Genomic DNA, 24,595 nt, shown 5'->3' with positions numbered 1-24,595 from the left:
TATACAGAAGCTGAAACAGTTAATTGTCAAAGAGGTAGGTCTTCAGTTTTTTTCTGAATGTGATGTAGTTTGTCTCTTTCCTGATTGCTTCTGGTAGGTCATTCCAGGTTTTTACACCCAGATAAGTTAGCATAGAGTAGAAAATTCGCTTGTAGTGGAGGTATTTTGTGGATGGCAGGTTTAGTTGGATTCTGTTAAGGATTCTTTTTGATGTCGACCAAACAGTAGAGAATAATTGGATGAGAGGGGCTGCTGAGTTTCTGTATAGAATCTGGTATAGGATACATGAAGTTTTGAAAGTTATTCGGGATGATAATGGGAGCCAGTGTAGTTGCCTGATGAAGGTTGTGATTGAGTCATATTTATTTAATTTGTAGATTAGTCTAACGGCTGTGTTCTGGATGAGCTGCAGTTTGTGGGTAAGAGTGGTGGTGATGCCAAGGTAGGCGGAGTTGCAATAGTCCAGTTGAGGTAAGACCATCATCTGAACGATCAGAGCAAAGTGATGTGGGTAGAAGTATGGTTTTGTGAGTTGCAGTTGACGCATAGTGTAGATGGTCTTTTTCCGAAGGTTAGAGATTTGAGGTTCCATTGTGAGAGTGTTGTCTAAGATGCAGCCTAGTACCTTGGTGGATTTTTTCATTGTGAGAGCGATGCCTGATGAAAGAGTAAGGTTAGATATGACATTCTGTTGTGTGGTGTGGAAACCAATGACTTTGGTCTTGGTGGCGTTCGGGTTCAATTTGTTGTTTGTTGCCCAGAGTTGGTGGTTCACTGAGTCGAAGGCTGCAGAGATATCAAATTGGAGTAATATTGCCTGATGACCCAAGCTTAGCAACTGTTTGATTTTAGTGATTAGAGTGATGATGAGGAGCTCTGTGCTGTGCTTTTTTCGGAAGCCGTATTGGGACGTATGAAGGCAGGAGTGTTGCTCTATGTATGAGGCTAGCTTCTTGTTGACAAGGGATTCAAGGATTTTAGTGAGGATCGGAATGCCAGCAATCGGTCTGTAGTTAGATGCTATGGAGAGGGGCTTGGGCTGTTTTTGCTATAGGGGTTAAGGCTATTTTACCCATTTCTTTGGGTAGGTGTCCTTGGTTCAGGGAACTATTTAGCAGGTTGGTGAGCCAGTTAAACCTTTGGCGGCCCTGGAAACTTTCCCTCTGCTTCAACGTCCTGTTCTGCAGAGGGAAAGCTTACATTACATTAGTGATTTCTATTCCGCCATTACCTTGCGGTTCAAGGCGGATTACATATGAATTGTCTAGAAATTAAGGTAATACATGTTGGGTATTTTGAACATTTTAGATTTGATAGGAGTAGACAGTGTGGTAGGTGGAGCATGGGAAGGAACTGGTCGTGTTAAATAGGTTTTATGTATTTTTTGAAGAGTAGAATTTTTGTTTCTTTTTTGAAGATTTTGTAGTCAGTGGTTGAAGACAGCAGATTGGTGATTTGTCTGTCTAGTTTTGCTGCTCTGGTGGCCATTAGGTTATCATATAGTTTTCTTCGTTTGACATTTTTGGTTGGCGGGTGTGTGAATAGTGAGTGGGTTCTTCTGTGTCTCGTTGAGGTGGCTTGGATTAGTCAGTTGTTCCAGTAGGTTGTCTGTTTCCATTAATAGCTTTGAATAGTAAGCAATAGAATTTGAAGTGCATTCTTGCTTGTATTGGGAGCCAGTGTGAGTAGTGGTATGCCTCTGTGATGTGGTCATATTTTTTCAATGAGTAGATGAGTCTTAGGGCTGTATTTTGTATTGTTTGTAGTTGCTTTATCATGGCCGCTGGGCAGGGGAGATATAATATTTTGCAGTAGTCTAGGGCCGTCTGTGGTAGCGTGTTCAACTGACACTGCCGACAGACTGAAGAAAGAGAGAGAAATGTACTGATTCCAGAGAGAGAGAAATGTTGTACCCGATTTGGGGGGGGGGAAAGAGAGGTAAAGAAGAAAGTTGCCAAATTCTGAGGGAAGGGAGGGAGGGAGGGAGGAAGGAAGACTAGGGAAGAGAAAGAGATGCTGTAAAGGTACATCAGCCAGGTGGAAATAATTTCAACGGTTTGAACACATATGGAGCTAATACTGCCAGCGGCCTGAAGATTGCAGGCGGCAACATGGGGAAGGGACCAGAGCACCCCAGCAGACTAAGGTAATCAGCGTTTAAAAATTTTACGTGTTAATTGCATTAACACGCTATATCTACAGCCTTAATTTTTTTTTCTCCGCTGTTCTGAGTGCCTTGCTAAATAACGGTCTATAAATTTAACAAATGAGATGAAGTAAATACCTGTTTTATATGAAAAGTAGTGTGGTTATGTTCATTTTGGGTATTAGCATACTGATGCTCATGTGACTAATTAAACCAGTAAGGAGTTATTTTCTGATCAGTTGAAAATAAAATGTGTTTGTGATAGAGGCTGGATGCAGTTTTATATGATTATATATTAAAACTACTGAGGATTATAGGCCCTTATAGTTCTTCACTTAAAAGAAAAAAAGCCTTGGGAATGAAATGTCACTGCAAGTTGTAGATTGTGCAGAATGTGTTGCTTGTATTCTTTTGATGTGTGACAGTTCTGTCAAAGTTTCTTGTATGATGAATACAATTTAATAAATGTTTAAAAAAACCAAAACATAAACCTGCACTGTGTCCTGACATTTTCACATTGATTTTTTTCAACCTAGTCAACAGCTGGAGGGAAAAATGAGAATGTAAAATGTTTTATATTCAACAATATCTATATATAACCTTATCCAACTAAAGTGCCAATCTAGACGTCACAGTTTTAAGATAGACACTACTGAGAAGTATATCTGTGATAATACTGTATTTCGTGTGTACCATTTTTGCTCATTTTAGCTACTATCCCATCTTTTTGTTTGACATCTTATTATTCTAGTTAATGTAGAAAAGACATACATTCATAATCTCTGACAAAACAAAAAGATACATTTTCTAACATAGCCCCCTTTTATTAAACCATGATAGCGGTTATTTGCGCAGGGAGCAACACTGAATGCTCCACACTGCTCCCAACGCTCATAGGAGCTCTATGAGCGTTGGGAGCAGCACGGAGCATTCAGAACGGCTCCCTGCGCTAATAACTGCTATTGCGGTTTAGTAAAAGGGGGGGGGGAATAGTGTTCTGAGACTTATCCCAGAGGATTCCAGACAGATAAACTCATTGGATCTGTAGCCTATAATATTACCAGGTGGGTGCTGTTGCTCTCCTCTCCCTGTACATTCAGCAGACATCCTTTTGCTGAAGTGTTACCTCAAAGTAATTATTAAGACCATCAGCACAGATCCTGTTGGGTCAGAAACCGCAGTAACTGCAGTGGTGAAAAGGGGGTAAAACACAGACCTCGCCGACAAGAAATTGGAAACCGCAGCTGTCATAAAAATGAAGGAAGCAGATTTTTGAGGATGTGCGGATGAGGCCCGCAAGGTCCATTAGGTTTGCGTTTTACCCCTTCCTGTGGATGGGCAATTTGGCCTTTATCTGCCATCATATTTCTACATATTCAGTGCATAGGCACCCTGCTTCCATGAAAGTGGGGCAGAACATTTAGCATGGTGGTTATTTTAGATGCCTATTTGTGATTTGGACATGCATAAACTGGCATTTAGACATTTATATTTCACAGATGTCTAAATCCCCTATTTTTAGAAAGCCAGGATATACACATCCAAATCTAGAATGTGTGCATATTGCAAGGTATGTAGTCTAGGCTTGTTTTGGATGGAACTAGAATGGAGTTAAAATATACATATGAATTCCCTATTTCAGAAGAGGAATCCACATTTATGTCCCCCGAGAACAACTTTGGGAATTACACCTGCTTTCGGGAATATTTAGGTTATATAAAAGTGCTTGTGTTGTAAAGCACTAATGGATGGAATAGAGGAGGTGTTTTTTGTCCTCACTCTACCACCCGAGCCAGTGATACTGGCAAATGATATCAGGTGCTGTGGCAGCTTGGTGAAATATAGACCTATATGTTTCTAAAATGGCAGCTAGACATATGATCAGAGAACAAACAATGAAGATGACTAATTGGTGTTCAGTTTCCTTTGTTTGAAATGACTCGACACAATCATGTTTCGACCCTAAAGGGCCTGCCTCAGGAGTCTAAAACATAGGGCTTGATTCACTAACCTTCCTGCTCCGTGGGCGATCCGATCTGCTCCTTGGCCAGCCAACTGATCCACAACTTGTCCTCATGCAAATGGGAGTGATTGGAGGCATGCCCCACACCGACGACACAGATCGCTGCAAAGTGATCCCAACGCATGCGCAGACCATCTTCTTTGCCTGTAGATGGTCTCACATGCGCTTGCTGTCCATTAACAAACTTTGTTTTTTTATTTTTTTACTTTTTTACTCAAGAGCCCGTGGTTTTAACCCACGGGTTTAAAGTGGGTTAAAACCATGGGCTCATGCTGCAGGGAAGGGCGGCAAAGGCAGGAGAGTCGGGGCGGCAGAGAGGCAGGCAGGACGGCAGGAAAGGACGTGAGCGACTGCTCCTCAGCAGTCACTTCTTCTTGATCAGCCAGCCCAGTCGGTGTTCCTGAATTTTGTTTAGTAAATTGAGGCCCTTCCTACTTTGCGTGCCATTTCTCTTCATTTGCATGCGCGGATAAGATCGGGTGCGGGAGGAAGGTTAGTGAATCGGGTCGGGGTCGCAAAGTGGTCGGGACATGATCGGTGGGCTTAGTGAATCTAGTAAACACTAAAAAAAATGATGAAGATGAAAAGCGAGGCAATTTGGAAACTCCCACAACGACTATGAACCTCACTGATTAGGGTTCAATTACAATGTGGCAAATAAGCCAAGGTCTGGAGGGGGCATAACCTTCAGTGCTATTCATTGGCTGTCAGGGAGGCTTTAGTGCCAGCTGTAATGATAGCAGTTTCCTCTTTTTTTGTGCCCAAGATCACCACCTATATCCTTGGCTTTGATTACCAGCCCTTGAAGATTGCTGATAGATCGGGTTTTCAGGATATCACTAATGAATACGCATGAAGGATATTTGCATATAGTTGATGTAATAAAGTAGTCCAGTTGAAGCATAAGGTGGATGATCTGAGGTTTGTGGTATTGCTTACTGTTCAGTTTGCTAATAGTGGCAGTATTTCTGAGATGCTGTTAAGAAAAGAACAAAAATTAATCCACTCTTGAGGGGACAGTTGAGCCTTTTGGGTTAAACAAAGAGGATTAGTGGTATTTGCTTTAATTAGGGGCAGGTGTAAGTGGATTATAAAGAGGGATAGGAAATGAGTTAGTAGAGAGAGAAATTGAGTTCGACCTTTGGTTGAGCTGGAGAAAAGTCCTGGTTTGGATTTCTCGTTCCTGTTTGCTACTAGTAAAAAGAATGTAATGAAGTGTCAGGTATGATTATATTTTTTTTTGAATGTAATATATAGAGGTTTATTTTGAGTCATTTTGAACATATTGTAAGGTTTGTGGGTTAGTGCAATATTGGTATTATGGGCTCCTTTTACTAAGCCGCGTTAGGGCTTTAATGTGTGGAATAGTGCATGGTACATTGTCACGTATGCTAGACCTTAACGCCAGCATTGAGCTGGCGTTAGTTCTAGAAGCGTAGTGCGCAGTAATTTCCTGCGTGCGCTAACAAAGCTAGCGCATCTTAGTAATGTAGGAGTGGTTCCTTCCTCACACCTAAGGCTGGCCTCACTCATGTCAAGAAAGCCTGAACCATCTTCTGCAGGAACCATCTTTGCTGCCTGATGCATTCTGGATGTGTTTACAAGAACTGTGTGTTTCCAGTCAAGGACATCTGCCTATTCATACATGCCCAGCTCCTGTGAACCTGGAGGAGTTATGAACTATGCTATGATCTGTATTTCTGTGCTTATCAACTTCCAAGGCCTCTGCACAAGAAAAGGCTATTCATTCTTGCTTTTCTGCTTGGATTGGTCCTGGAGGGTCATCTGACACGACCTAAAGAGAAAGGTCTAAGGAGAATTAGACTATATTTGGATGTGAGGGAGCTCGGATCTAAACTTAGGTTTTTCTGCGCACACACACCGCAACAATAAGAACTGATAAAGTTACCTTTTGTGACCTGCTCTCGGATGAGAGTGAAGATGCAGAACTGTCTTTTAAATAGATCTGGTTTCTATCGCAGAAGGAACTCTGGCAGACATATAGTACAGCTGCTCTAGTGACAAACGAACTTATCTGACCCAAAGAAGTTTTATCATCTGCTAAGCTGAGGAAAACTGAAGAATTCCATCTCCCGGATCTGCTGAGGCATAATCTAAAGGGTGAGAAAAGGAATTATCTCTTCTTTCAGCTGGGCTAGATAGAATTGTATTGGTTATGGATAGGAATGTTAAGTCCCCTTGCTGATAAGCTATAATAGATTGCTGCTATTATCAGGACTTAGTTTTATAAGGAATTATACCTAGTGTGTAAGAATTAGTCATATTTACTGATTTACTTAGTGATTACTTTGTAATAATGTGCTGAAATATGTATGTATTCAGATATATTGTGAACAATAATTAGTTATTATTTACTGCTGGCTTGTGAATTATATTTTTATATCGTTAATAAAATCTTTCATATGGCTTTGGTCTCTGTAGTCGTATAAGTTGGCAAAAATCCAAATCTGTGGGTGTAGTTATGGGAAATCCTAGAAATGAGATGTGCATGTGACTTGTTTATGTTGCACTAATTAGTTATACCCATAAATCTACCTACAGTAAAAGGAGCCCTCTGTATTGTAATGATTGAGTGATTGTGAAGAAATGGAGCCTGCTTCAGTCTTAAGCTCCTGATGTGCCTTAGGGTCTCCAATGATCAGGCTGGACTGATGTGACAAGAATAGAGGAGATATTATGAACAACTGATTGAAGAGCAAAGCAATTGAGAATTGGCACAGTGAAGAAGACTGCATATTTTAAATCAGCACTTTATTGATAGAAAGGCTCCCTGGTACCTACCTTTCCATAGAGAATTGAAACAGAAATGTCGCGCTCTGGAGCGCAAATGGAAAAAATCTAAATCTCCCTCAGATAGACGGACCTGGAGAGCTAATATTAAATTTTACAATTCAACATTAAAAAAAGCCAGGAAAAACTTCTTCGGAGATAAGATTTCGAGATCCAACAACCAGACCAGTGCGCTGTTCAACATCTGGCGCTCACTAACTACAAAAAAAAATGACCTATCTTTGCTCCCACCATCTCTATCAGCCGATGCCCTTGCAAATTTCTTTAACGAAAAGGTTACCACCCTAAGATGCTCCTTCCCCCCCACAGTCTCCTATAATTCCTTGACCTCTATTGATCTCAACCCTACCTCACCTGTATCCACTCCCATCCCTGCCGACAGATCCTGGACCTCCTTCGAGCTTGTCTCCGAACCACAAGTCTCCAAACTCTGCCTCAAATTAAAAACTTGTACCTGCTCGCTGGACCCTTTCCCCTCCTACTTATTCGAGAATATCCCTACACAGGCCATCGCTTCCCTCACTGAACTTATTAACTCTGCCCTAACATCGGGCCTTTTCTCCCCCGACATGGGACACATTTCATTGTCCCCTTTACTGAAAAAGGCCGACCTTGATCCCTCCATTCCATCAAATTACCGCCCTATAGCAAATATCCCTCTCCTAACCAAGCTATTAGAATCTATCATATCCACCCAACTCTCTTCCTACCTAGAAAGATTCTCTATCCTCCTACCCCACCAATTCGGCTTCAGACCCAACTTCAGCACCGAATCCCTCCTGGCCTCACTAATCTCTAAAGTGCAACAACTCCAATCGCGTAACAAATCTGCTGTTCTTCTTCAATTCGACCTCTCCGCAGCCTTCGATGTCGTTCACCACGACATCCTAATCTTCCAACTCTCCGAAATAGGCATAAGCTCCACTGTCCTAGACTGGTTCTCGAAATTCCTACGCTTCCGCTCCTACACCGTAAACACAAACGGTACCTCATCCCCCCCCTGGAAGCCGAAATGTGGAGTCCCGCAAGGCTCCCCCCTCTCCCCTATCCTTTTCAACATCTACATGTCCTCTCTGAAACTACTTCATCTATCCCCCCTAGAAACTCTCTACTCCTACGCTGACGACATCCTCATCCTCCTTGAGACCGACTCGAACCTCTCTAACCTCACTGAAAACATATCCTCATGTATCACGAACCTCCAATCCTGGGCCCAATCTGTACAAATGAAACTAAATGAGTCCAAAACAAAACTACTTTGGCTCGGCCCTATTTCAGACCATTTACCCTCCTCCATTCCACTACCTTCCGGCCCCACTCTCCAGCTCGAGTTTTCAAGCAAAGTCCTAGGCTTCATCCTAGACTCCTCCCTCTCCTTCAGTGATCACCTCAACTCCCTGGTAAAAAAATGCTTCTTTAGCCTCCATATGTTGAGGAAAGTAAGATCCTACTTTCACCATTCTCATTTCGCCATCCTCGTTCAATCCACCATCCTCTCCAGACTGGACTACTGCAACTCCCTCTATATATGCCTAACTAAGAAAAACCTCCACAGACTTCAACTAATTCAGAACGCCGCGGCCAAGCTTATTTTCACAAAGGGCAAGTTTGATCACGTCTCCCCTCTCCTCTCCAAGCTTCACTGGCTCCCAGTATACTCCAGAGTCCTCTACAAATGTGCCTGCTTATCCTTCAAGATTCTACATGGCATCCTACCCCCCGTTATCCCACTCCTTTGGAATTCCTCTAACCCACTCTCCTCTAGATCCTCCCAAAAACTGAAACTATCTTTCCCATCTACAAAAGGTATATCCCGCGCGGGAAAACTTGGAACATCCCTCCCTTTTAGAACCACAGAACTCTGGAACAACCTCCCATCCCCGCTCAGAAATGTTAGCCCCTTCCAATCCTTCCGTAAACATCTGAAAACTTGGCTCTTTTCAAAAATATAATCACCCCTCGTTCTCTAGTACCCTGTTCCCTCCCTATCTTCTTATTCCCTCTCCCATATCCATCTTTGTAGTTTCCTTTTCCTCCTAACCTCTGTAAACCGTGCCGAGCTCTGCGCTTGCGGAGATGATGCGGTATACAAACCTAAGGTTTAGTTTAGTTTAGTTTAATTTCATGAATTTTAAGTGATTAGGGTGACTGGGTGGGCTTCACGTTGGGGAGGTTGATTGTATGTATGTATTGTATAAAATGATAATATTGAAAAAATGTTTTTAAGATGTGATGGTGCAATATATTATTATAATAAATGATTAAATATTTATGAAATTATGAATGGTTTGTAGGCATAGCTCTCTTTGTGTTTAGTTTATGGATATTCATTAGGGATATTTTGAAAACCTGACCTGTTAGCAGTCCTCCTGTACTGGAAGTGAAGACCCAAAGGACCTATTCAGTGTATTTGGGCCCAAATAGCTCCACTGGATGGGAAATCCTTGCCATATCACACTGCACATGACCCTTCTGGCCAACCCATGCATTCTGTTAATACTCAAGGTGTAGTATGAGTGTTTTTCATGAATTGTATGATTAATTTCCTGCAATATTTACATGCATATGTTAGGAAATTATATTTAAAAATATGCTAACCACTCATCATCTTATTTATAGTTTACACTGGGTGAATGACCTACCTAAAGCATTTAGACAGGTAAGAAGTATTTCACCTCTTGGTGAAATGTAACCTCATTACAATATTTCCTTTTTATGTCTGCGTTATAAACTGACTTATGTGAACAGTTTATATGCAGCACTTCCTTGGTCACGGTAGACGTTCCTTGGAGTTTTTGTTGAACAAATAAGGTCAGTCAGTTTATAGCCTATTCAAAAGGGTATTCCAGAAGAAAAAATTGCTAATTACAGAAATTAAAATTAATGTTATGGATAATGTGATTTGAAACTTGAAATCAATAATAGTTTTTTCTTTAAAAAAAAAAAAATCTGTTTTTGAGCAGAGGTTAATTATAAGAGGTTTAAGGCTCTTTTAAAAACTCACGTCTTTAAAAAGCCTTCAATGTACAGCTTGCAATATGAAGTAGATTGCAGTGGCTCTTAGATTAGTTAGTGTAATGCTGTAGAAGGATTAATTTTGCTTTGGAATATGTGTGCTAGATCTGTACTTTTTATTTTTATGGAATTATTTTCTTTATCTGTAATAATGGATTTTATGTTATAAATAACTTTGGTCTGGAAAGGTAAGTGGTCCTATTAAATTTCTAAGTAAACATAATGGAAAGAACTACCATAGCCCATAATTATATTTATGGGGCATTGTACTGTATCAAAAACAAAAATGGAAAGATAGACCAATATGTAACGCAAAAACACAAGGAACCAACAAACAAACCCTGTGTGACTGATGATCTGGCTGAAGACAAATTTATTCACAATATAAGCAGTCCCAAAAGTAAGTTAGTTATAGTTCCAAATGAAATATGGTGTAGGCCAGAGGGGACCCTATGGTTAATTCCAAAGTGGACTCGATTAACAATGGGTTCCTTTTACTAAGGCACGCTAGCCATTTTAGCGTGCGCTAAACGCTAACGCATCCATAGGATATAATGGACATGGTAGTGCACTAGCACGTCTTAGTAAAAGGACCCCAATATGAGCAGTTCAAAAGACCAATATAGTATATTCCAAGAGGGACCGAATACACTTCCCCCTCCGCATTCGCGGTGATAGGGGAATAACAAGTCAGCGAATACAGAAAAACTGCGAATAACTTTTCGTATGTTGTTCGCGGTTTTCTATTACAAAATCCTGGTGAATATAATTAAACCGCGAATAACTGACCTGTTCCTTTGAAGAAAGATCAGCGATTTTCTCTGTACAATGCTGCTCCCAGCAATTTTCTCTGATGTAATTTTGGGGTGCGGAGCCTGCAAACGAAAAAACCGCGAATAAACCGAAATGGTGAAACCAGCAAATGTGGAGGTAGGACATATACAGTCTGAGTTTTCAGCAATTTTATGCCTTTCTCAGGGGTCATAAGAACTAAGAAGTTGCCTCCACTGGGTCAGACCAGAGGTCCATCGCGCCCCAGCGGTCCGCTCTGACCCGCGTGTGGCCCATCAGGCCATATGACCTGTGAAGTGCGTCCTTAGGAAAGATACAAAATATACATATCTAAAGTGCAAAATGTACAAGTACTAAATATGTAGCATGAACAAGAATCACGTGAAGTATAACTTGCATAAACAAGATGAGCTAAGAAAGTGAATGATGTGAGCAAGTAAAGCATGTATAAACAATGCTGGATAAGTGGCAGCAAAGAGAACAAATTGATGTGAGTGAGAATGCATAGAAGACAAATGCATAACTATGAAAAGGAACCTCAAAGGGTAACAGTACACTTCTCCCTCCATATCCGCAGTTTCCGTATCTGCAGATTCGCTTATTCACGATTTTTTGGCTGCTGACTCCGTCTCCAAAAATTACATCATCATTAAAGTTCTTTTCCTTTTACTGTACTGATAAAAAAAAGTTTATCGCTTACCATTCACTCTGAAAATCACTGCTTCCATGCTTTCTCCCACAAAATCGCTGCTTCCCAGTGTGCACTGAGAAAAACGCTGCTTCCCAGCATCCATAGAGAGAAAGGCTTCTTCCCAGCATGCATGGAGAAAATTGCTGGGAATCGCTGCTTGCCTGCTATTAGCCCTAAATTCTCTTTGAATCGTTGGGAATCGCTTCTTGCCTGTTCCAAGCCCTTAATTCTTTGAGAATCGCTGGGAATCGTTGGGAATTGCTGCTTGCCTGCCCCAAGCCCTGAAATTGCTGTTATTTCGTGGTTTCAATATTAAAAATGACCAGCATTATCTAAAAGCATGAATAACATATAAAAAGTCTATTTGCGTTTTTTTCCGTATTCGCGCCTATGGTCGCCCGCATCCCCCACGAATACGGAGGGAAAGTGTATACAGTGATGAGTGTAATAAAAGTAACATAATTGTTGAAAATATACTGAGAAGAAACCTCAAAAAAGGTACAGTATTCGGTGATATGAGTGTTAAAAGGGCAGCATAAAATGTCAATAACGTATAGATACAAACTTGCATTTTATATTATTTGGGTAGTTTTTTTTTTTAAAAAGATAAAGGGCCTCTTCTATCAAACTGCGCTAGCAGTTTTAGCGCAGAGTCGCGCTGAATGGCCCACGCTGCTCCCGAAGCTCATAGGAACTCTATGAGCATTGGGAGCAGCGCGGGCCATTCAGCATGGTTCATCGCACTACAAACTGCTAGCGCAGGTTTAATAGAAGAGGCCCTGTATGCTTTTTAAGTGTGTTTTATGTTTTTATCCTATCTTCTTTTTTGCTTGTTCTTTTTATCTTGGTTTTTCCTTGCACTTTGTGGGGGGGGGGGGGGGGGGGTGGTTAGTCTGGTTTTCAGTAGTATTTTTAGTTCTACTCTTATTTTTATTTTGTTTCACGTATTTGATTTTAGCACTTAGGTTTAATTGAGTTCAATATCCTTTCCGTTTACTATCTTGGTGTCAATTCAAGGTTTGACTTGTGAAATCATTGCTCTAATGGATACTATTGGAGTAGATGCATCACATCCCTATCTGCAGTGTGCCATATATTATTATTTTGTGCAGAAGTTCATTGTTATTTTGTGTTCATTTGGGACTCTATTGCGGCACATCGCTCTTGGCCCCTGTCTTTAGTTGTGGTTAATTTTTAAATAGTTTGTTTTCTAATTAGATAGTTCCAATTCTAATAGATGCTGGCACTGCCATCTTGAACCTGGGACATTGGATCATTTATTATATTATTGTCCCTTGATACTTCAATTTTGGAGATCCATTTGGGATCAGGTAAACAAAGTAATGGAAAATCCAGTGGCACTAACATATGACACTGTGCTATTTGGCACTTTGATGAGAGCTAAAAGCCAAATGTCATCTCATATTAATAAACTACAGCTTATTTTAAGGAATTGGAAAAACTGGGATAGATTGAACTATACCTTTTGGTGGGAGTCTCTGTGTCACGTTTTTAAAATGGAACGTATTATGGCTATACAACAGGGACATTACAAAAAGTTTCTGAAGATTTGGGAGCCATTGACAAAATTTTTGCAAAGAGTGATTGTTGATTTTTGCCCTTTGGCTCAATACACGTCCAGGATGGGTGGGTGGGAGGGTTGTAAAATATTTTTAATTCTTTAATTTGAGTGCAATTTTTTTATATGAGTATGGGGTGATATATCTATTTTCATAGATTACAATTTGATTGATTTTAAGTGCTTTTATAGTGTAATATGATTGTATACTATGTTGCACTTATGTATGGCTTAAAAATGAATAAAGATATTTTTTTTAAAATAGTTTGTTTTCTACAGTATGTTGACAGATATAATCTTTCCTTCTTTTTAAAAAAATTATTTTTAATGTGCAGAGTGCAACATATGCTTGCTTCATACAACTGAGTGTCACTTAGTAAATTTAAATCTTTAATGGCATTGTTTGGATCCATGTTGACGTAAGATGACATAAGCTTTTCGTAGTTGCAAAGAGTTGAGACTGTATCCACCATGTTTTCAAATTTGCTTTTGAAGCGCGATGGCATTAGTCGCTACCCTTGTAAGTGTCTTATTGTATTTCATCAACTCTTATAAATCGACTGGATATCACCTTGGTGCTTGTATTCATATAATTTATAGAGAAAACACCTCAGCCCCACCACTCCACCGCACAAACTTTAGTTTAAATCGCGGGAAGCAACGTGTGGTGCTTCATCATTGGCTGTCTTCACTATTTTACTGTGTGTATGTAATTCTTCTAACAATCTTTTTTAATTTTATCAATAAAACTTGATTATCAACCTTCATTTCTTGTTGGTAATTTCCATAATTAGATAATACTTATCTCAGCCTAACCAGGGGAGCCAGACCCGACATGTTTCGCACATATAACGTGCTTCTCAAGGGTCTCCCTGTAAAATATAGAGACGAAGCTATAACATACAATTGTGACCGACCCCCCTCCCTACATCATACTTAATACGTTTATACGAACAGTCTACCTATGAAATAGCTTACCGAGGTACGCCGCCGTCATCCGACTCCAAAAGTTTAAAGAGCAAAAGATACCTTCACCTGTTATTTAGTAACCACCCCCCTCGCAGCCTATTGGCTCCACTCGAGAAACAGATTATAACCAAAGAATTCCACTCAATCATATTGTTCAACCCCCGGGGTTCAACTGTATCCAACTTAAAAATAAATTTTTGCTCTTCCTCATTCAATCGTCTGTGGTCCCCCTCCCCCTCTCCATCTGTGGTTTTATACACAATCCGCCATCTTATTGTATTTCATGGCTTAATTTGTCATATTCACATTACATAAATTAACTGGAGTCACAGCAGGAGCTCCTATAGATCTTCTGCCTGTGTAGCCATTCATTTTTTTCCCATGTGTTTGGTTTCAGACATATTATAGTTGCTTTTTGACTCTAATATGCTTTTTCACCCTGAAGCTTGGGTTTTTACCTTCAGTACACTATCACCATATGCTTCAATAGTATGTGTGATGGTCTTTTCTCCTTTTTGGTATGTGGCTTTTTAGCAAGCTAGTTCTCAGGTTTGTTTTTATAATACTTCTGAAAAATGTGCATTTTATTCTATGCTGGCTCACTTTTTTTTTTTTTTTTTTACCAATGGAGAATGTACACAGTAGGGGTTCTTTCTCTCAGACCATTTAAGTAAGCATGGTTTTGTATATAAGGGTGTATTTCATGGGTCTTTTCATTTTACTTATTAAATTGATCCTTTCCTATATTTTTTAATAGACTAGCTTTTGCTATTTTTTTTCTGAATTAATATACTTTTATTGGTGCCTTTGTGAAGGTATGTGTGCTCGATTATTGACATCTATGCTGCACGTTTAACCTTTATCACTACATACTATACATTTTGATGTTTCTTCTCAGTATTTAGTCACAATTATGTTGCTTTTTTACACTCATATCACTGTATATTGTACTCTTTGAGGTTCCTTTTCATGGTTTGTGTTTGATAATATAATTCACTATTGTTTGTTGTCCTCTCTGCATTCTCACGTCACTTGTTCCCTTTGCTGCCACTCACCCATTCATTCACTTTCTTAGCATCATTATGCTGCACTGTTCACCTTCATCTTGTTTATGCAAGTTTTATTTCATGTAATTCTTGTTCATGCTATATTTTTAGTACATATACATTTTGTATCTTTTATCTTTCCTGGGACCCCTACGGAAGGATATAATTGCTGAAACTTGGATCATGTTGGGACCCTCTTGGACTATACCATATTTTATTTTGAACTGCTCATATTGTCTGTTGGGTCCCTTTTGATATTTACCAAAGGGTCCCCTTTGGAATCCATTGTACTGTATTTCATTTGTGTCATGAAAACCTGCCTTATTGATTTTACATGAATAACAGGGACTAGAATTCATAGGATATGCAATTTCAAAGTACATTTAACAACAGAAATACTAAATCAGATGGAGCAATGGATGACTGAATTCAGACTAAAACTAAACTCAGAGAAAACAAAATTTTTCATAGCATCGCCATACCCGCTTGACACTAAAGCACCAATGTGCATTAATAACCTTAGTTATCCCATTCAAACCACTATGAAGATATTGGGAGTAACACTGGACCAGAACCTGACCATGAAAGACCAAGTAGACTCCTTGATCAGAAAAATCTTTCTCACCCTCTGGAAGCTTCGGTCCATCAGAGCTTACTTCGATGTCCCATCATTTTGAATTCTGGTACAATCCCTTATACTGAGTCAACTTGATTATTGTAGTATCGCCTACTTGGCACTCCCCCAGAAGTATATGCGGCAATTGCAACTAGTTCAAAATGCAGTGGTTAGACTGCTTTGTGGACTGAAGAAGTTTGATCACGTGACACCTTCCTATCAACTTTTACACTGGCTGCCGATGGAGGCACGTGTCAAATTCAAGTTTGGTTGTTTTTGCTTCAAGGTGCTTTATGGCTTAGCCCCTAAATATATAACAGACCTTTTCTCTTTCACAACCAACAGACACAAGCGAAGCTCACACCCGAACTTTGTTTCTCCACCAGCTAGAGGTTGTAAATTTAAAAGTCATCACCAACATCTTCTCGCACATCAAGCAGCATTATGGGGTAAAGACCTTGAACAATTGCTCGTGCCTACTACCTATGGGGAATTCAGGAAACGCCTAAAAACACATTTGTTCCTTAAATACTTGGGAAACCAACCTATACAATCATAGTCCTCAACAAATGATCGCTAGAACTATCAATCACTAAGTCTGTACTTTGTTTATTCCATTCAATCTTTAACATTTCTAATCATTGTAAACCGCATAAACTTCACGGTCCTGCGGTATATAAACTGTTGTTATTATTAACAAGTGCATATTTAAAATTCATAAATGTCTGTTGACTGATTTATTGTTTTACAGATTTACCATATCCTTAAGCCAGATGGAGTATTTATAGGTGCCATGTTGGGAGGCGAAACTCTTTATGAGCTTCGCTGCTCTTTACAACTAGCAGAACAGGAGCGAGAAGGAGGATTTTCACCACATGTATCTCCCTTCACTGCTGTCACCGATCTGGGAAATCTTCTGGGTAGAGCTGGATTTAATATGCTGACTGTGGTAATCCCAAAAATAATGATTTCAAACCATCTTTGTGTGTGCATATGTACAAAGATAGATAATATTGTTAATTTTACTTCTTAAGTATAAAATACCATCATAAACTGATGGAATCTGTGTTGAGGAAAATTTTCCTCAGAATAAATTTTATTTAGTTGAAATGTAATATCCTTATGCCATATACAGACTTTCTTCCCAATAGAGTGCTACACTTAACCTTAGATCTATTTACCATCATGTTTGATAAAGAAAGAAGAGGACTAAGGAATGTGGCAAACAAGAAAGATGAGAAAAGACAGATCAAGCTAGACACACACATTCCTATTCTTTTTGTGTTTTTGTCTTGGCAAAACAAACTATTATCTCCTACCTCACAAACATGAGAGAAGACGGAAGCCAATTAGCAGATTCAAGACGGAGCTTACTTTTCTTCAGTATTCTGTATTTTTCTTTTATCTACCTATGTATTTCTTTTATTTACATATATTTTCTTCTCTAATTTTTCACCATCCTGATTGTTCTTTTTCTTAAACCTCTCCCCATTTAGCAGATTACTCGGTTAATCTAAATTTCAATCAGTATTCAGCCAGTGACATTCAGCATTTTTTAAAACACTGACCATTGCTGGCTAAGTTAGACCCAGATATTCAATGCCAGGCCATGGGTGAGCAGTGGCATTGAATATCTGGGTCTGACTGGACTGCTGTTTGCTGCCCAAACTTATGCAGTTGCTGGCTGAATATGGGTAGTAAGTAGATCCATAATTTTCCCTACTTTATCATTCATGGTAGTCCAAGTGGAGTAGCACAAGAAGGAGCAGTCTGCTCCACTCATTCCTGACCCTATCAGCTCCATCTAAAAGGCTGCTTCATGAACTCTAGTGGAAGTCTGATGGTACTACTGCTAGAGGTTGTACATCCATGTGGCAGCCTAGTAGTGGTAGTACTGTACCATGAGGGAATCATTAGAATTCATGGTGGCACTTTCTAGATGGAGCCACTCGGGGGAAAGAACAAGTGGAAACTGCTCTTTCCTGTGTTATCCCACTTGGATCACTAGAGATGGGTGAATGGGGGGATTGGGAGGAAGTAGATCTCAGCGATGGAGTTTGGAAGAAGGGGCCAATCTTAGCAGGGGAGGGAGTTGGTTCAGAAAGGGGCTAATTTCACAGGGAAGGGAGATGGGCAGAATCCAGGGAGGTGTATACACATCTTTGGCTGCTAACTAGAAGCTAAACTGGTGCCGACTGATATCCATTGCCATCATAGCAGAGGAGAGTTGAGTCTTAAACTTAACTTGATAGAGTGTGATTTCCAGAAATCCTTTGAACCATGAGTAAACATTGTCGTGTAAACCTAAGGCATCCAAGTGTGCTATTATCTGTATGCTAACTTTTTGGGTCCTGATGTGTTTCGCCAAAGGCTGTTTCAAAAGACTCAATTAAAATCTTCAAAAATGCATATGGTCTCATTCAAATCTTCATAAAATTATTGAAAAGACCAGTTAGTGCCTCTCCTGCCCACTTATATCACTTTGAATGTTGACCAGATTGTATTTAACTATGTACACATCCTTGGTACGACTTTCCTTATTAATTCACAAGTTGTTTAAAATAAGGAGAGATTAATTTCCAATAAATTCACATGTAAATATTGGGGTCAATATGTAAAGTGTTTGAAATTGCCAGAAGCTCCTGACTGCTAAAATCACCTTTGCAGGACTATCAGCTGATATTCGGTGGCATTTAATCGTTTTGTCCTGCTGAATATCAGCACAGACGGCTAAACTGAAAGCCAGCTGTTTTGTGGGCAATTTGGGGGTGGAGTCAGCACTTAGGGCTCCTTTTACTAAGCTGCGTTAGGGCATTAACGCGCAGAATGGCACACGCTAGAATGCCACGCGCTAGGGTGTTAATTCTAGTCCTGTAGCGCGGGTTTAGCATGCGCTAAAATGCGTGCGCTAAAAACGCTATCGCAGCTTAGTAAAAGGAACCCTTAATGCAGTTAAATGCTGAGAATCTGCCCTTAACCACCTAAGATAAGCAGCCAAATTGGACTGCATAAATAACAGTCTAATATTTATGCAGTATTACTTAGATGGTTATGTGCTGAAAATCACACCTAGCCACATAAGAGAGAGCCGACTGTATAAGAGAGAGCCAAGCTTTGAATATCTGGGAATAAGCTACAGGTAGCTGAAAAAATGCTCACTTCTATCAGCTGAATATCTACTTGACTATGTATGCATGTTTAGTGTTGTAATAGTGAAGTTATGTCATTGATGATACAGTTTCATGTTTTTAGGATACAGATGAAATTCAGGTAAATTATCCAGGAATGTTTGAAGTTATGGAAGATTTGAAAGGCAAGTGCTCAGTGCTTCTCATAAATATCCAGATAGGATGTTGAAAATGTTACTGTAGTGCAGACATAATATATTCTCTCTCAAACTTAGAAAGGTATAGATTTTGGAATGCATAAAACTTCCAAAGACCACTTACGGTGTGTGTATATGTATTGATGTTTTGTATGTTTGTTCACTCCTAGTCTTTTCTCCTTCTTCCCTTACACTTCATTCCTCTCCCCTTTCCAACTTTATGCACCATTCACAATGTCCCCTTCATCCCCTATTAGCCTCATTTTCACCTACCCAGTTTCAGATTCCCTCTACACACCTGTCAACCTTAACTGGCCACCCAAGCAGCTCAGCTTTAAAAGAGTCTCCTTGCATGGAAATACATCCTGCAATCTTAGACATCTTCTGAGTCCCCCAGCTTATTGGAGAAATCAGCTACATGAGTTTGTGTTGGAGGCAAGATATGCTAGGGTCTCTCTTAAATTAATGAAGCACCTTTATAATGTCCAACTGGCTGAGTATATTAATGATGATGCTCTTAGTGATCTGTAACCTGTTATTAAAATCAGTATAGTACCTGAAGATTGGAGAGTGGCTATATAACACCAATATTTTTGTGCGGGCAAAATAGTGGAAACTATTATAAATAATAAAATTACAGAATACATACTGTAGATAATAATGGTTTAATGGGACAGTCAGCATAGGTTTAGGCAAGGGAGGTATTAGCTCACTAATTTTTTCATTTGAAGGCATGAATAAACATGTGGATAAAGGTTAGCTAATTGATGTAGTGTAACTAGATTTTCAGAAAACTTTTGAAAATGTTCCTTTTGAGAAACTCCTGAGAAAATTAAAAAGTCATGGCAATGTCCTTTTTTAGGATTAGGAATTAGTTATTGGACAGAAAACAGAGAGTAGGATTAAATGGATATTTTTTTCAACAGAAGAAGGTAAATGGTGGAGTGTCGTAGCTTTCTATATGGGGACCAGTGCTATTTAACATATTTATAAATTATCTGGGACTTGGAATGACAAGTGAGGTGATTAAATTTGCAGATGACACAAAACTATCAGAGTTGTTAAAACACATGTGAAAAATTACAGGACGACCTTAGGAAACTAGGCATCCAGATGACAGATGAAATTTAATGTGGACAAATATAAAGTGATGCACATTGAGAATAATAATGCAAATCATTGTTACCTGATGCTAGGGTCCATTTTAGGAGTCAGCACCCAAGAAAAAGATCTGGGTGTTATTGTAGCCACTACGCTTAAATCATCTGCCTAGTGTGGCTGTGGCAAAAAAATGCAAACAGGATGCTAGCAATTGTTAGGAAAGGGATAGTAAATAAGAACAAAAAGGAACTCCAATTGTTGAGTATCACTCTTTGCAATACAACAGAATGTCCAGGAGCCTCATCAGTTTGGGCTAGGATTCATCTAGTGGGCAGAGAAACAAGGATATCATGTAGTTTCAGATGATCAAACAGCTCCATAGCTGTTGATGAGAGGACTGTGTAGTTCTTCCAAGTCAGTCCCTGGAATTTTAGAGGGCATGAGATTTGTGAACAGAGGGACAAGAGCTAGCTTTAGGATGGAGGTGTACTCAACACACTTAGGGGCCATGGAGTTGAGTATGAAGGCAAAAGCATGACCAGTTGCTAGGTAACTGGGGAGAGCTTCTATAGCCCTGAATATCATAGGATCATCATCATGTTTTTGGGGTCTTAAGTACCATAGGATTGTCATTATCTTGTCTGGGCTAGACTGGATGGGTTTTCAGGAAAGTTAAGTCCTTGGAAAATGCCTCAATGTATTTCTGTGAGAGAGGGGGTTCGAACAGCTGCTGCATAGAAAAACTGACATGTTGAAATATTGCAGTTGGGCAACCGCTTCTTTCATAGTGCCCCGTCCCTCTTCTCTACTTGTCTGGTCACACACACAGAGCCTATACAGACAAATCTACACTCACATGGACACAGAAACAGTCAGAGACATATACACACACATACCTTTCTCCATACCCCCCATATAGAGATGCAGACTAGAATACACATACACATGCATTGACACAAAGGTACACAGATAAACACAGAATGTGTATGTCCAAGTTATTAGAAATAATTCTAGAAGGCATGCTCTCACGCTTTCTTTATCACACACTGTGCTAACACCACTTTCCATGCTAGGCTGTCTGAAATATGGCAATATTAGCAGTTATGGTTAAACTGTAAAATCTACCTGTAATAGTCTGAGCAGATTTTTGGCTAAGCTTTTGCACACACAGTCAGATATATACATGAAAGGTACAACAAAAACTATTAGTTCAGAAAGTTGAGCCCTGTTATTTCACAGGCTCAGGAAAAGAAAAATAGTCTCTTAGTTCAAAGGCAAAAGTCTTTAAATGGGTCTGTGTTTTACAGGGCCCAAGATACCGTTCATGGCCAGTGGCTGCCATACCCCAAACACAGGTGGCAACTACCTTTCTCAGTCAGGTAACCTGGCCTGCCCCTAGCCAGAATCCAGAACATGGTTCAGAAGTACTCAGCAAAAGTAGTTGGCTTACCTCAGCTACTCAGGAAGTCTAGTGGATGTAGTCAAGGCTTATATTTGGATCACTTTTTCCCTCTTCTCCCTTGGGGCCTCTCTCACCCAGTTCTGGCCCTGCCTCTTATACTTCCTGGCAGCTATTTCCTTAGCTCCTCCCCTTCTGTGGCACTTCTCCCTAGGGAGGAGCTACATATATTAAGGTAGCTCTAGATGGCTCTGAAACTGTGAGTAAGTATCCAGCAGGGAGAATAGTAGCAACCTTTAGACTACCTCATATATCCTCCCCCTCAGCTCAACCCTGCCTGGTTGAGCGCCTGCCATGTCAGGGTCCACCTCTCGAGAAAAAAAATCAGCATTAGCATGCGCTTGGTCGGCCCGATGTCGCACTTCAAAGCTGAAGGCAAAGAACCACCTCATGATGTGTACATTAAATTCCATGTGGCAAACCATTCACCGAAGAGGTTCATGGTCCATGACCAGCAGAAAGTGTCGCCCAGTAAATAATACTGGAAAGTTTCCAAAACCAATATGCGGCTAATAGAAGCCATCAGGTGTTCCTCTCCATTTACTTCTTGAGTCAGTATGGCCCTAAGCTCAACCTCTGAGGCTTCTGTTTGTACCACAAAGGGACAGTTAAAGTCTGGGTTGACCAGAGTTCGGAATGCTATGTACAATTCCAACTACCACTGAACTTTTTCCAGGACTTTCTTCTGTAGAAGGCGGGTCAGGGATTCAACCTTCTCAGCAATCTCTGAGATAAATCGCCTTTAGTATCCAAAGAGCCTCAGGAAGGTTTGCACTTGTTCCTTGGTTTGGAGTACAGGCCTCGGGGTAATGGCTTCCACCTTCTGAAACTGAGATTTCACTTGACCTCTCCCCACTGAATACCCCAGGAACTGGACCACCTGTTTTCCCAGGAAACATTTTTTTTTTTTTGATTGACCATCAACCTAGTGGTCCTTAAACTGTCCAGAACTGCTTCTATTTGAATGAGATGGGTCCTCCAGTCTTTATTATAAATGACATGTCATCTAAGTCGGCTTTGGCACAAGTACGATGGGAGGTAGAGTATTTTTTGTTTTTTTAAAAGTTTTGTACTGTTTTGGAGTATGCCTGGTAGTGGAGAGATTTATGTTGACATGAGAATGAGAATATTTTTATATGGTGATTCCATGGAGAGCGTCCTAATTGTGGTCTGAAGTTGGGGGTGGGTAGGGGGTTATGGTCTCAGAGCATGCTTTCATCTAGGAAGCAATTATATAACAAGGCACCCTCTTTATGCACCTCAGTGCTGCATGGAGAGTGTCTATTCTATAACAGTATCTAGGCATTCTGATTCTGTTATAGAATATTAGCATAAACCCACATTGGTATACCTAAATGTAGATAAGCCTAGTTATCAGATTTATGGCAGGTGTAAATTGCACCCCCCCCCCCAAGTGCAGCAGATATCATGCATAACTTATACAGTAGTATTCTATAAGTTGAGCATTTAAGTAGTAGCCTTGACCATACCTCTCCCATACTTTTCCCACAGGTACACCCCCTTGCAATTGTATATTATAGAATGTAAGCACATAGCACAGTAAATGCTTAGTTATAGAATTGCCTTTTTAACGCCTAATAACTGCCAAAATCCTTGACAGAAAGACATGTGTGCAGTGTGTCACATATGTGAGCATTGTCCATCAGCCATGTCTTGACTGAAAAAAGGTTGAGAACCTTTGTTTTAATGTGTGCCATTTCAGTCTAGTACACATTAATATTCAATTATGAAGGACACCCTTTTACAAAGCCACAGTAGCGATTCTCCCATAGCAAATGGCACCAAAGCCCATAGTCTAGGAATTGAATGTGCTTTGGTGCATTTGCCATGGGGGACTGAAAGGCATATACGCATCCCTAGTGTACATGTCTGAGAGATATCTGGTTAATCAAAGAACAATTTCCATAATTTGATCACTGGAAATGTCCAGTCAGCTCTTTTGTAATCCGCCTTGAACTGCAAGGTATAGGCAGAATAGAAATCCCTAATGTAATGTAATGTTAAAAAAAAAAAATGTGTAAATCTAGTTTTAAAGTCATAAAATTACTTTCAGGTATGGGAGAGAGTAACTGCTGTTGGAATAGAAAACCTTTACTACATAGAGACACAATGGTAGCTGCTGCAGCCATATATCAAGGTAAAATGCCTTTATAAACAGGCCATATTCAGCAGTAAATTATTGTTTTACTTTTGTAGCCTTCTTTCCCATTTATGGAATTGTCATCTTTTTAAATAGAAATTTATGGAAACGGTGATGGCTCGGTACCTGCAACATTTCAAATCTATTACATAATTGGCTGGAAACCCCATGATTCTCAGGTAACATTGATACCAGTATGCTGTGAATCAGCCTGCTTAGAGTTTTGGGGCTCCTTTTACAAAGGTGCGCTAGCGGTTTTAGCGCGCGCTAAAATGCTGCGTGTTAGCCGCTACCGCCTCCTTTTAAGCAGGCGGTAATTTTTCGGTTAGCGTGTGCTAATCTTGTGTGTGTGCTAAAAATGCTAGTGCACCTTAGTAAAAGGAGCCCTTTGCCATTTTGGGAGGATGTTTTGGCTCCTCTAATTGTTAGATGAATTTTTTTTTGTTTGTTTGAACAAACACAGTATCTCTATTTTTGGGGTTTTATTTTTTCTTTTAGGCAAAACCTGCTAAGAGAGGATCTGCAACAGTGTCCTTCGGAGATCTAGGCAAAGTGAATGAATTCGTGCCTGAAGCAAAAAGGAAAGGAAACACATAAAACTAATTTTTTATTTAATACAAATTAATACCAATCAGACTTGCTTATGTATTATTATATATATTGTATGTATTCTGTGGTTTTAAATATTTTGATACAATAAATTGTTCTTGAACAAAAAAAAAGCTAATGTTTGATGGTAATTTTTAAGAGAACTTATCTCCATAAGATAGAGGTGTCAAACTGCATTCCTGGAGGGTCACAAACCACATTGATGATCAGGATATACCTAATAAATAGTGTGGCAGGGAGTTGAGGTCAGCA

The 24,595-nt window shown here is 39.9% G+C and overlaps 1 protein-coding gene across 5 annotated transcripts in view; it reads left to right on the top strand.

Annotated features, from left to right (window-relative positions):
• Positions 1 to 24,471, top strand: part of NDUFAF5 (NADH:ubiquinone oxidoreductase complex assembly factor 5) — a 37,657-nt gene extending 13,186 nt beyond the window's left edge. For 3 of the 5 annotated variants that reach the window (XM_033939802.1, XM_033939804.1, XM_033939805.1), the window contains 6 exons: positions 9,600 to 9,639; positions 16,440 to 16,637; positions 18,941 to 19,001; positions 23,648 to 23,731; positions 23,831 to 23,913; positions 24,233 to 24,471. In XM_033939802.1, the coding sequence (XP_033795693.1) occupies positions 9,600 to 9,639; positions 16,440 to 16,637; positions 18,941 to 19,001; positions 23,648 to 23,731; positions 23,831 to 23,913; positions 24,233 to 24,331 (565 nt within the window). In that variant the 3' untranslated portion in view covers positions 24,332 to 24,471. The remainder of the gene's footprint in view (positions 1 to 9,599; positions 9,640 to 16,439; positions 16,638 to 18,940; positions 19,002 to 23,647; positions 23,732 to 23,830; positions 23,914 to 24,232) is intronic. The other 2 variants (XM_033939800.1, XM_033939803.1) reach the window with 1 other exon arrangement.
• Positions 24,472 to 24,595: the final 124 nt, after the last annotated feature.

The sequence above is a fragment of the Geotrypetes seraphini genome, chromosome 3, assembly GCF_902459505.1.
Source record: "Geotrypetes seraphini chromosome 3, aGeoSer1.1, whole genome shotgun sequence".
Classification (NCBI taxonomy): Eukaryota; Metazoa; Chordata; class Amphibia; order Gymnophiona; family Dermophiidae; genus Geotrypetes; species Geotrypetes seraphini.
The sequence above is the reverse complement of the archived record's forward strand: the minus strand, read 5'-3'. Positions and strand labels throughout refer to the sequence as shown.